The 12,741-nt window shown below is 46.9% G+C and overlaps 1 protein-coding gene across 1 annotated transcript in view; it reads right to left on the bottom strand.

Annotated features, from left to right (window-relative positions):
- Window positions 1–12,741, bottom strand: part of SYN1 (synapsin I) — a gene marked incomplete at both ends in the record, with an annotated part of 102,408 nt that overhangs the window by 56,599 nt on the left and 33,068 nt on the right. Inside the window, 4 exons of the mRNA XM_081319451.1 lie at window positions 1,642–1,731; window positions 2,625–2,781; window positions 5,462–5,553; window positions 12,075–12,132. Coding sequence (XP_081175577.1) covers window positions 1,642–1,731; window positions 2,625–2,781; window positions 5,462–5,553; window positions 12,075–12,132 — 397 coding nt within the window. The remainder of the gene's footprint in view (window positions 1–1,641; window positions 1,732–2,624; window positions 2,782–5,461; window positions 5,554–12,074; window positions 12,133–12,741) is intronic.

The following is a 12,741-nucleotide window of genomic DNA, read 5'->3' on the forward strand; positions in this document are numbered from 1 at the left end:
GGCGAGAAGTGACAACAGTGTGGGTGAGCGTGCATAGGGCATCTCAGTCCAAAAAAGGGCGCAACTTGCGCACCAGGCGAACCTGTGCAAAGGCCCCCCTGGTCACAGCAGTTAGATGGTCTTCCAAGTTAAGCCGTGAATCCAGGAGGACACCCAAGTTGCGGGCCCTTTCTGAGGGGGGCAGTACCTCCCCCCCCATCAAAAGAGATGGAACATGTTGGACAATACGAGATGCCGGTATCCACAGCCACTCGGTCTTGGAGGGGTTCAGCCTGAGTCTGTTCCTTCCCATCCAGACCCGCACCGCCTCCAGACACCAGGACATCACGTCAAGGGCATCACTGGGTTGGCTTGGGGTGGAGATGAACAACTGGGTATCATCCGCATATTGGTGATACCTCACCCCAAAGCCATGGATGATCTCACCCAGAGGCTTCATATAGATGTTAAACAGGAGGGGGGAGAGAACCGACTCCTGAGGTACCCCGCAAGAAAGGGGCCTCGGGGTAGATCTCTGCCCCCCCTGCCAATACGAACTGCGAACGACCCGAGAGGTAGGAGGAGAACCACCGTAAAACAGTGCCTCCCACTCCCAAACCCTCTAGCTGTCACAGCAGGATACCATGGTCGATGGTATCAAAAGCCACTGAGAGGTCAAGTAGGACCAGGACAGAGGAGCAAGATGGAAAAAGAGAACGCAAATGTTTATAAATGAGAATAATAGATTTTCCAAGTTTTCCATAGGCAGAAAAGGGGTGTGCTACTTGCAAAAACAGAAAGAAGCACGATGGTAAAGTATTGAATACTGAAGCAAATTAAGTGGGTCCAAATCTGAGCCTTTGCATACCAGAATTATATTTATTGTTCAATATATTACTTTACATTGTACTAGTTATAATGTTACATTCATTAAACTAATTTTTATCTGTTACATTCATTGAAGTAATTAACAAGATTTGTTTTCACCTTTAAGAGAAAATTAATTCCATCACCTTTAAGAGAAAAAAAAATATTTCTTGCAAGCATTATTGGCCACATAGGAGTATTTCACCTCTGCCTCCACTAGATGAAGCCTTTCATTAGAAGATGCATGAGAAAACATTTGCTAGTAAATAATAAGTTTATAACAAAATGGGTAAGAAAAATGTGGATATGAGTGTATATCTCCTGTGGGCTTCTTGGACTGTGCGGAAATCAACAGACTTACTTTAAGGTTGAAAGAAAAAGAAGAAACAGAACATTTTCAAATGTGGGACCTATTTTATCAATGGTTAGAGAAAAGATTTAGGGATTAGGAATTTAATTATTAATGAATAAGATAATCAGACAACATGTTTTGTTGAATTATTACTATTGAATTCTATTTAAAAAATAATTAATAAGACTTTATTTTTAAAAAAGGAAAATGAAGACATGCTAGGTGAGGAGGAATGACTATGACATGTTTTATATCTGAAAACCACGTTTACGGGGCTAGCTATATGCATAGTTATATACATAAATATGGTCACCCTCAATGGTCCCACTCAGCAATGGCTACTTGCCTTTTTAATTATTAAAGGAACCAGAGAACTCAGAATGTGCTAGTCTCAGCACATAATCAGAAAGATCCTCAGCCTTCCCCATGCCAGTCCAACTTACCATCTCCTTATGATTAGGATAGTATGTCTGGTCAATGAGGGGGAATTCTTCCGGACCGAGCTTGCGATGCAGGCGGACCATATGGGCAAACTATTGGAGAGACAGTGCAGTAAGAAACAAGGAAGATATTTCTAAATCTATTTCCACAAGCTTCTAAGGTTAACTTTGCTATCAACCTCCCCCCCCGTTCCCCCCACTTTGCAGCTCTTGCCTTTTTCCTTCCCTCTACCTGAGTCTGAACAAGTTGCAAATGTCAGAAATCCTACACAATGTTCCACCATCATCGGTAACACTTAGCTGACTCCTAGTCGTGTACAACTTAGCCATTTTTGTAATATGTTGTCTATGGACTGTCCTCAAAGACAAAGTAAAAAGTTCTGATAATGTAGAATGTAGCATCCAAAATGATAACTCACTCAACCAGGAAAAATGATATTACTCATTTCCTTCCAAGTCCAACTTATGGTGCCACTCATGCCTATCTTTAAATAGCTTGTGAACTAGTTAATTCTAGGATCACTAGCTAGCTTCCCTATGAGTTAAGAGAGTTGGCATCTTGGATAGATTATGTGATGACAAAGAGGAAGAGCTTCTCTGTGGAAAGAGTAGCTAATGCAACACTGCAATTATTTCAGCACTTTTGTTTACTCAGAGGTTTTAATTAGTTGACATTACTTGCTGTTTTTTTTAAATTACTACCTTCTCTCATTGCAAAGGTGTTGTTTAACTGTTTCTTAAACTGCAGGAATGACTGTGTTTGAACATTTTACATTATTCCAAAGCATCCTAAAACTAAGCTTGTAAAATGGAGTGAGCCCTCCTGGATGCTGATTGAATACCTCTTTGTGCACAAAATAAAGAAATCCCCCACCCTGTACGTTCCTTAATTTACAATGTTAAATTTTCTAGGTCCAGTTTTCATACAGAATCTACAGCACCCACAGATCTGGTTCTTCACTCTATCATTGTCTTCTGCCACTCACCACCCAAGGCTTGTCACAGAAGTTGTATACGGAATGCAAAGTGTTGACGCTGGGCACGCCTGCATACTGCAAGCCAATGACAATGCCACGGTGGTCCCCCCCACGAGCCATGCTGTAGGCATGCTGGCGGATCAGGACGAAGTCTGGTTTCAGGCTCCTGGAAGGAAAGGTGTGAATAGGTAAAGAAAGGAGAGCCAGGATAAAGAATCTTAAGGCACTTGTCCACAAAACCTGCTTCTTAATCTATATTTCCCATTTTAGGTGCCTAAATCAAACCCTCTTGCTCAATAGGTTCTCTTTCCTTTGGCCTTTCACTGCCACTGAGAGGGTTGTAGAACATCTGTAGGGTTAGATAAAATAACATGTTGAGATACAAAATACAGAAAAATTCACAGCTTTTTAAGTGTCCATGCAATTTGCAAAATTTGTTTTAAGCAGCCCATTAGTCTTGATTCAAGTTGGTTGGTCTCCTTTCCTCAGTCGCTGGAGGAAAATGAAAAGCTTACTCATTAAAACCCAAGGCTGCCACATTCCCAAGCTCAGGGATAAACAATAACTATGTGTTCGCAGACTATACTAATTTCCAGACAGCGCACTGTTTATTCTGCCATCACAATTCAATCTTCATGGGTGGTCAAGCTCTAGTAGAAATTTCCCAGCAATTATCAGAACATGGACGCCTAAGGCTTCTTCCGACACTTTCAATGCAGTCTCTGCAGCTTGGAAGGCCCCCGGGCCATGTCCCATTTGAGGCTATGTCAGACTTGACATAACAAAGATTGATGTATCTATGTGCTGGCCCAAGAGAGGTTGATCTGGCACCAACATTTCGTAGAAACCAAGTAGTTAAAAACATTTTATTCATCCAGACATTTTAATAGATTGACAGAATAACTGATTGAATTCAATGTATTGTGTCTGAAGGATTTGTCTACTTATTTTACCTTTGGCATATCTGCTGATAGCACACTCATCCTGGAGCCTGAATAAATTACTGCATTATCTGAGCGTGCGCATTTGTATGTGAACTTCAAAGTACAACCCCTGTATTAAAGAAAACCAATCCAGTACAAGATAGAAAGACTTGACCCCGCTGTAGTCTTGCTCCAGACTAAAAGTTAAATAAAATCCCTTTAAGTTGAAGTTGCTTCCTTATAACTTTATAGACCCATCCATGTCTACTCAGGGGAAAGAACTGCCAGCATAAACATGCTTACTCTCCAATGCAAATAATACCAGATGTGTCTAGGGATGGGGGGGAGGGGGAGCCAGTCCAGACAGAAAATTCAGATCAAGAATGTGATGAGAGAGAAAAAGTTAAAAGCTTCTTACTTCCCATCCCATAGCCCTGAATCAGATAAGGGGTCCATATCTGAAGTTTATCTTACGAAACTAACCCAGCAACTTCAGTTATCCTTCATTTAGTGGCTTATCTAATTGTTCACCAAGACCCAAAGCATATAAAAGAACCACAGGTCACACAGTAAATTGGTACAATTGGTACAAGAAGGTCCCATTTTTAGCATCTCTGACATTTCATTTTTTTAAAAGGCTTTGGGCAGTTAGTGCTGGAAAAGGTTTCCATTTGAGAACATAGCAAGCTTTCATCATAAGTTAGAATCACTATTAATGAACAATCTACTTCAGCATTGGCCAATCTGGTAATTTCTAGATGTGTTGGATTTAAGTCCAATACATCTGGAGAAATACACCTATTTCATACTGCAGTGGCCCTGTGGGGAGGGTGTCATCACAGGGGGTCAACGAAGGCTTGAAGAAATGTCATGATTTAAATCTTGAGGTGAGTCTTGGTAGCCTGTGGCTATGGTCCATGGCCACAAAAGGTATTTAAAGGGGGTGTGTGGTGAAGAAAAGGTTGAGAACCACCGACATAATGTATATGATAGCTTGGGAGGGGCACTCAGGAAAAGCAGAACACAGGAGAATACAAATTTGTGAGGAAGAGTTGATTTTTTCAAATGTTGCTTAAAGAGCTGCAAAGATAGAATAGCTGCAGGGATAAATAAGACTATTTAGAAAGTCAAATAACCCCACAGAAATGTTAGACTCTTGAATAACCTTTCAATAACCCTGCAATGAGTATTAGTTTATAGTTCTAGAGATGATAACCATATACTGTACCGTATTGGATACTAACATTGCACTCTACTGCACAATCTCAGTAACCAGAAAAGTGTTTGTCATGGTTCCGATAAATGAGACCAGTAGAAATAAGAACTCTGAGGAAATTGCTTTCCTCAAAGAACACTTTTAATGGCTACATAATATCAGCATGAACATAGGTGAAACCAAGACTGAAAGTTACCCCACCCCAAAAGGTTACAAAGTAAAAGTTGAACTCCCCACCCCTTTATGTGTCATAAATCACAATCCCCAATTAACACCTTTGGCATAGCTCCAGCTTGCCAAAAATTAAGGCTGCTTGTCCTTGGTTCCCACAAGAAAGTTATTGTTTTGACTAAACTATAAATGCATCTCCCCCCTCTCGTTGCTGTGGCAACCAAAAAGTGAAGAAATATTTTATTTTTATTTTTATTTTAATCCCATTTATATCCATTTATATGGCTGAATTCAGAGCATTTGAAGGTTTGACAGTGTTGGGCAGAGTAACAATATTCTCCTCTTGGGTCAGCTGGGGCAAATTACACATAATTACACACTACCTAAGCATCCAGATGAAAGATTATTTCATCAGGAGCCAAAATCAAACTCGGTATTTCCTCTGAAATATATTTCCTCTGAAACCATCAATACATAAATACATAACATTCTGAACAATCGTAATAAACCACGGATAGTGCCGTGTTTGTACTCACCGTACTACCTTGATCCCGTTGCGTATAACCTCCATGTCAACAGAAAAATTGCCATTAGCATGAGCCACCAAGTTCAAGTCACAGAATTCTGCCTAGTAGAAACAAGAGAAAACCATATATGGGTAGTACATTCATACATTCTCAGAGCTGTCACCCCATCAACTTTTCAAGGTACGGGGACACCCTTGATGATTGCCCCAGCCCACGGAGCAACTTTTCCACCCACAAATGCAAATGGAACATGGACCGTCCTCAAGTCCAGCTAATAGTACGGACAGATATTTCAGTCACAAAATCAGTGAGACAAGTTACATTTGAGGGAAACTTGCCCATCACAGCAAACAACTTCCTCAACTAGTCCAAAGTAGGACTGCGGTGGCTTGTGTGGTTAGAATGCTGGTGTGACAATCAGCAAGCCCGCATTCAAGACCCTGTGACAGGGCAGATTCCCGTCATTCACTCCAGCTCCTGCCAACCCAGCAGTTCAAAAGTGAGTAATCTTTGGTGGGCACATTAAAGGCGACATGAAAGGAGCCCCCAACTGGATGTCCCCTGAGCAACAGTGATGTACCAGCTAATCTTTTCAATCCAGGAGCCCCTTGGTGCTTCTGACATGAACACAAGGAAGTTCAAAGTTCAGTTAAGTTATTAAGACCAAAGCTTGGAACAACATGACATAATAAAAAATAAAAAAACAGTAATAAGAAAAAGAAAAAACCAAGAAAAGGCATCTGAGATAATTAAATTAAGATGGAACCAGTGCTACAACTGAAAACTATTTTCCCCTGTTTTCATTGTATGGACGTCCTCAGCTATCTACAGAAGGTGAAGAATTTTAAGATGATGCTCTACACAGCCATTCTCAGCTCCCAGAGGGTGGCCAGCAAACCAGAGTGACCTCAACTAAATGAATTCATGTCAACTTCCAGAAATCTTTTCTAAATTCAGAGACTTCCCAAGTGCTTCCTGATAAAAATGATATATTTTAAGTACCGTATATACCTGAGTATAAGCCGATTCGAGTATAAGCCGAGACCCCTAATTTTACCCCCCAAAACTGGAAAAAGTTATTGACTCGAGTATAAGCCGAGTATAAGTATAAGCTTGGCCCCTTCTTAGCAACATACCTATCTATATTCTGTGCCACCACGAGCCGCTCGTTGACTCTGGCAGCATCCCGGAGCTGGCTCAGCCGCGGTTCGCAGGGTCCACTCATCAGGCTGCCAGGCTTCCTGGCAGCACATCCCGCAGGGAAGGTCTGCTAGGGAGGCGGCAGTCAAGCCTTGTTTCCCTCCTCGTGCGTGTGTGTGTGTGTGTGTGTGTTTGTGTGTGTGTGTGAGACCTGCGGGAATGGCTGGTAGAGGTGGCGGCAGTCCGGCGTTTCCCCCCCTCATGCATGCGTGCGTGTGTCAGACCTGCGGGAATGGCTGGTAAGGAAGCGGCGTCCCCCCCCTCCTGTGTGTCGGGCCCACGGGGCTTGACACACAGAGAAACGCAAATGCCGGACTGCCACCACCTTTACTAGCCATTCCTGCGGGTCTGACACACACACACACACACACACACACACACGCACGAGGGGGAGAAACAACGCTGGACTGCCGCCACCTCTGCCAGCCCTGCAAGCCTCTGCTTGCAGGGCTGGAAGAGGTGGCGGCAGTCCAGCGTTGTTTCTCCCCCTCGTGCGTGCGTGTGTGTGTCAGACCCACGGGAATGGCTGGTAGGGAAGCAGCATTCCGGCATTCCCCCCCTTCCTGTGTGTCAAGCCCACAGAGAAACGCAAATGCCGGACTGCCACCACCTTTACTAGCCATTCCTGCGGGTCTGACACACACACACACACACACACACAAGCACGAGGGGGAGAAACAACGCTGGACTGCCGCCACCTCTGCCAGCCCTGCAAGCCTCTGCTTGCAGGGCTGGAAGAGGTGGCGGCAGTCCAGCGTTGTTTCTCCCCCTCGTGCGTGCGTGTGTGTGTCAGACCCACGGGAATGGCTGGTAGGGAAGCAGCATTCCGGCATTCCCCCCCTTCCTGTGTGTCAAGCCCACAGAGAAACGCAAATGCGGGACTGCCACCACCTTTACTAGCCATTCCTGCGGGTCTCACACACAGGAAGGGGGGACACACAGGAAGGGGGGGGAATGCCGGAATGCCGCTTCCCTACCAGCCATTCCCGTGGGTCTGACACACACACGCACGCACGAGGGGGAGAAACAACGCTGGACTGCCGCCACCTCTACCAGCTCTGCAAGGCTCTGCCGCTCCCTTCTCTCAGCAGCCTGGCCCGAACGAAGGGACAGTTCTTTTTTTTTGTTCACTGGAGTATAAGCCGAAGTGGATTTTTTCAGCCCAAAAAGTGGGCTGAAAAATTCGGCTTATACTCAAGTATACCGTATATACTTGAGTATAAGCCGAATTTTTCAGCCCACTTTTTGGGCTGAAAAATTCCACTTCGGCTTATACTCCAGTCAACAAAAAAACTTACCGAGGACTTGTGCGCGGCCGAGGCTTTGGTGCTTCCGGGATCGCGCGCACCTCTCCCAAGCCACCGCCGTCCGGAGACCTGCCGAAGTTTGGGGAGGTTTGGGGAGGTGCGCGCGCCGTCCGGACACCTGCCGACGTTTGGGGAGGTTTGGGCGCCTCCCCAAACCTCCCCAAACGTCGCCGGGTCTCCGTTCCTCTGCGCCCTGCCTGCCTGCTTCTTTCCACAGCGGAAAGAAGCAGGCAGGCAGGGCGCGGAGGAACGGACACCTGCCGACGTTTGGGGAGGTTTGGGCGCCTCCCCAAACGTCGCCGGGTCTCCGTTCCTCTGCGCCCTGCCTGCCTGCTTCTTTCCACAGCGGAAAGAAGCAGGCAGGCAGGGCGCGGAGGAACGGACACCTGCCGACGTTTGGGGAGGTTTGGGCGCCTCCCCAAACCTCCCCAAACGTCGCCGGGTCTCCGTTCCTCTGCGCCCTGCCTGCCTGCTTCTTTCCACAGCGGAAAGAAGCAGGCAGGCACGGCGCGGAGGAACGGACACCTGCCGACGTTTGGGGAGGTTTGGGCGCCTCCCCAAACCTCCCCAAACGTCGCCGGGTCTCCGTTCCTCCGCGCCCTGCCTGCCTGCTTCTTTCCGCTGTGGAGACCCGGCGACGTTTGGGGAGGTTTGGGGAGGCGCCCAAACCTCCCCAAACATCGGCAGGTCTCCGTTCCTCCGCGCCCTGCCTGCCTGCTTCTTTCCGCTGTGGAAAGAAGCAGGCAGGCAGGGCGCAGAGGAACGGAGACCCGGCGACGTTTGGGGAGGTTTGGGGAGGCGCCCAAACCTCCCCAAACGTCGGCAGGTGTCCGTTCCTCCGCGCCCTGCCTGCCTGCTTCTTTCCGCTGTGGAAAGAAGCAGGCAGGCAGGGCGCAGAGGAACGGAGACCCGGCGACGTTTGGGGAGGCGCCCAAACCTCCCCAAACGTCGGCAGGTGTCCGTTCCTCCACGCCCTGCCTGCCTGCTTCTTTCCGCTGTGGAAAGAAGCAGGCAGGCAGGGCGCAGAGGAACGGAGACCCGGCGACGTTTGGGGAGGTTTGGGGAGGCGCCCAAACCTCCCCAAACGTCGGCAGGTGTCCGTTCCTCCGCGCCGTGCCTGCCTGCTTCTTTCCGCTGTGGAAAGAAGCAGGCAGGCAGGGCGCAGAGGAACGGAGACCCGGCGACGTTTGGGGAGGTTTGGGGAGGCGCCCAAACCTCCCCAAACGTCGGCAGGTGTCCGTTCCTCCGCGCCCTGCCTGCCTGCTTCTTTCCGCTGTGGAAAGAAGCAGGCAGGCAGGGCGCAGAGGAACGGAGACCTGCCGACGTTTGGGGAGGTTTGGGGAGGTGCGCGCGCACCTCCCCAAACCTCCCCAAACTTCGGCAGGTCTCCGGACGGCGGCGGCTTGGGAGAGGTGCGCGCGATCCTGGAAGCACCGAAGCAAGTCCTCGGTAAGCTCCGGGCGGTCACTTGCTTCGCGTCTCCTGAGGGAAGGGGGGGCGACTGGAGCGGGCGTGTTTCCTCGCCTGCTGGGCGCCGCGATTTGCCCGGGGAACGCGCGGGCCCCGAATGGCAGCGTGGAGCGAGGAAGCGGACAGCCAGGGCTTCCCCGAGAGCCGCGGCCACACAGGGTATTCCTGTGTATTCAGGCTTGCAAAATGGCGGATCGAGCCTCTGCTGGCGGCAGAGGCTTGCAGAACGGCGGATCGGCTTATACTCGAGTCAACAACTTTTTCCAGTTTTTGGGGGTGAAATTGGGGGTCTCGGCTTATACTCGAGTCGGCTTATACTCAAGTATATACGGTATACGGTATCACTTGAACCATTTGCATGCTTTGCGTTAATCATGATTTTTTTAAAAAAAAAGTAAAAAATGGCCTGGCTGCACATGTAACACTAAACTACTTTGTTAGATATATATACTCAATTCTAAACCCCAGAGCTCAACTTAGCTCAACCCTTGCTTCTTGTTTCTCCTCAAACAATAAGCCTGTGCAACAGATTGGGCTGAGAGACAGTGACTGGCCCATGGTTAAAGATGAACCTAGACCTTCCTAGTCCCAACACTTTAACTACTGCAATCCAGTTTTGAGTCATGATCACAAGAAGATCATTTAAAAGTCTAGGCCAGGGGTGTCAAACTCAATTTCATTGAGGGCCGCATCAGCATTGCGGTTGCCCTCAGGAGGCCAGGTGGGTGTGACCTGGGTGGGCGTGGCCTACTGGGTGGGCGTGGCTAGAGTACATATGGCCTACTGGGTGGGCGTAGCCAGCTCTACATCGTTCGCATCAAGGGTGCCTATGGGGGCCTGGGCAGGAGTGGGACAGATCTGAGGGTCTCTGGCAGAAGGAGGGTCTCTGGGCCAGGGCCAAGGCAGCGGGGGCCGTTCCCTCACTGTTTCCAGGATGGCTTCACGGGACACATGAAACCACTTCGCGGGCCGGATCTCGCCCCCAGGCCTTGTGTTTGACATGTCTGGTCTAGGCTGAAAATAATCTCTGGAGGTAGACAGAAGTTCACCACCCCATTTGCAACCCCCAAAAATCATATAGATAAGACTTTACTGTAATGGTTTGGAAAAATTAATTCTGGAATAGAATAGGAAAACTGGATGGGATTCCCATCAGGCTTACTTGCTTTGAATTCATTCTCAGTTTCATTTTAAGGGCGGAAATGTAGAAACTACATGGTGATGGAATTTAACACCGCTCCTCCCTGCTCTTTATCCAATAGACTCTCAGCAGAAAAATATAATCTAAGGGTGAGGTAGCTTCCTTGAAATATACCTTGCTCATCATGTCTAACCTTCCCCGGCAGTATGTATTTTATGCTGTATTCTCAGTTCAAACTGAAAGGTCTATAGACCACATTTTAAGTTCAATAAACTGCAATTCAACTGAGGCAACATTGAAACCTAAGCAAACATTCCACGTAGACTTACCCTTAACCAAGGGTGCACCTAAAATACTCCCTAAATTCCTCACAAGGCAATATGACTTTTGGCATCAATCAATGTTTGTTCACCTCCATAAGAAAACTTTTGCAACAGAACCATGCTCCTATGCAGTCCCATAACATCAACTCTGTGGGTAAGCAATTTTTTGAATATATCTGAAGCCAGAATAAAACTAACATTTGCAGGCAGAGGGAGTTTCTTCTCCCATTGAAAGGGACTCCTACTTTCTGCCTGTTATCAGCTCTAGGGCTTCACTTGCATGCTATTGTTTCATTGGTCTTCTAAGGTGAAAGGTAGCTTGGGGACTCTGCAGTTCCCTATCATAAGGTAAAGGTAAAGGTTCCCCTGCACATGCGTGCTAGTCGTTTCTGACTCTAGGGGCCGGTGCTCATCTCCGTTTCAAAGCCGAAGAGCCAGCGTTTGTCCAAGGACATCTCCATGGTCATGTGGCCGGCATGACTAGACGCCAAAGGCGCATGGAACGCTGTTACCTTCCCACCGCAGTGGTCCCTATTTTTCTACTTGCATTTTTACGTGCTTTCGAACTGCTAGGTTGGCAGAAGCTGGGACGAGTAACAGGCGCTCACTCTGTTACGCGGCACTCGGGATTCAACCCGCCAAACTGCCGAGCTTCTGATCGACAAGCTCAGTGTCCTAACCCACTGAGCCACCGCATCCCTATCATAGTACTGTTCTAATTTGTTTGCATATTACCAGACCTAAAGTAAACTAAGAATGTGGACCACAGACACTAGTAATTTATTTGCTTCTCCTTTTGTGTAGAACAGGAGTAAAAAGAATTTTGTTCCTCCAAGGTCAACAGTGACTAATGGTAGGTAGGTCATTTGGCATTCATTTGATTGAATGGCACGTCTTTGCATCTGCTATTACTATTTCAAGGTCAATATATGTGAGGACAAGTGTGAGTTGGCTTTAAGCTACTTTTGAGGGTCAGGCCAGACAAATTACAGATCCCACTAATAACAGGGGCCAATGCACAATAAGCAAGTGAAGATGGTCCTGGTTTTATTTAACTCCCATTACCACCAGCCCTAGCTGGAAATTGGAAACTGCAGCCGAACAATAACTGGGAAGCTATATGGTTGAAGCTCTGATAGGGATTTCAGAAGTCAGTCCTTAATATTTGCTTCCTGACTTACCTGTTCAACCTTGATGTCCAACTCCCCGTGAAGTTTCTTCCCCTTGAAATATTTAGCCCTGGAAAAAGGAAAAGACATTATAATGTTTAAATTACCACCAAGTCAGATTGTTCTTCAAGGTATGATTCCAGATGGAGTCAATATACATACATACTCACTCCTAATAGCACATGAAGCAAGATCTATATTACAAAGGGGACAAATCTAAGCTCAGCCTGATAAGCCAAGAAGTATCCGTTTGAACTGATGCCACACCTTAACCTCTTTTAAACCATGATTTTCTATTTCCTTGGTAAATCTGGAGGAACCCAGAACACCCAAGAACAGGGCAGATTTGAACTACATTTCACCAGATTTTCTTCTGGTATCTTTTGCTCAGGAATCTTCCACCATTAGCCAGCATCATCTGGCAAGTAAACATGCCTGCTGATATTTAAAATGTCTGCCAATCCATCAATTTGGTTCCCATCCAAGGACTCATAAGTGATGTGGCCTCATCTGAGATTTTCCAAACCTTTTTTAAAAATGCAAAATCTAGAATATAAAGATGGTTGGATGTAGTAAATGTGCCATGATAACTTGTTTGTTTCTAAGGCAGAAGACATTTTTCCCCTCTGGATAGCACTTCTATCTGGAGAGGCAAAAGCCATGCATAACACAGGATTGG

This window comes from Vipera berus (genome assembly GCF_964194415.1).
Source record: "Vipera berus genome assembly, chromosome: 2".
NCBI lineage: Eukaryota > Metazoa > Chordata > Lepidosauria > Squamata > Viperidae > Vipera > Vipera berus.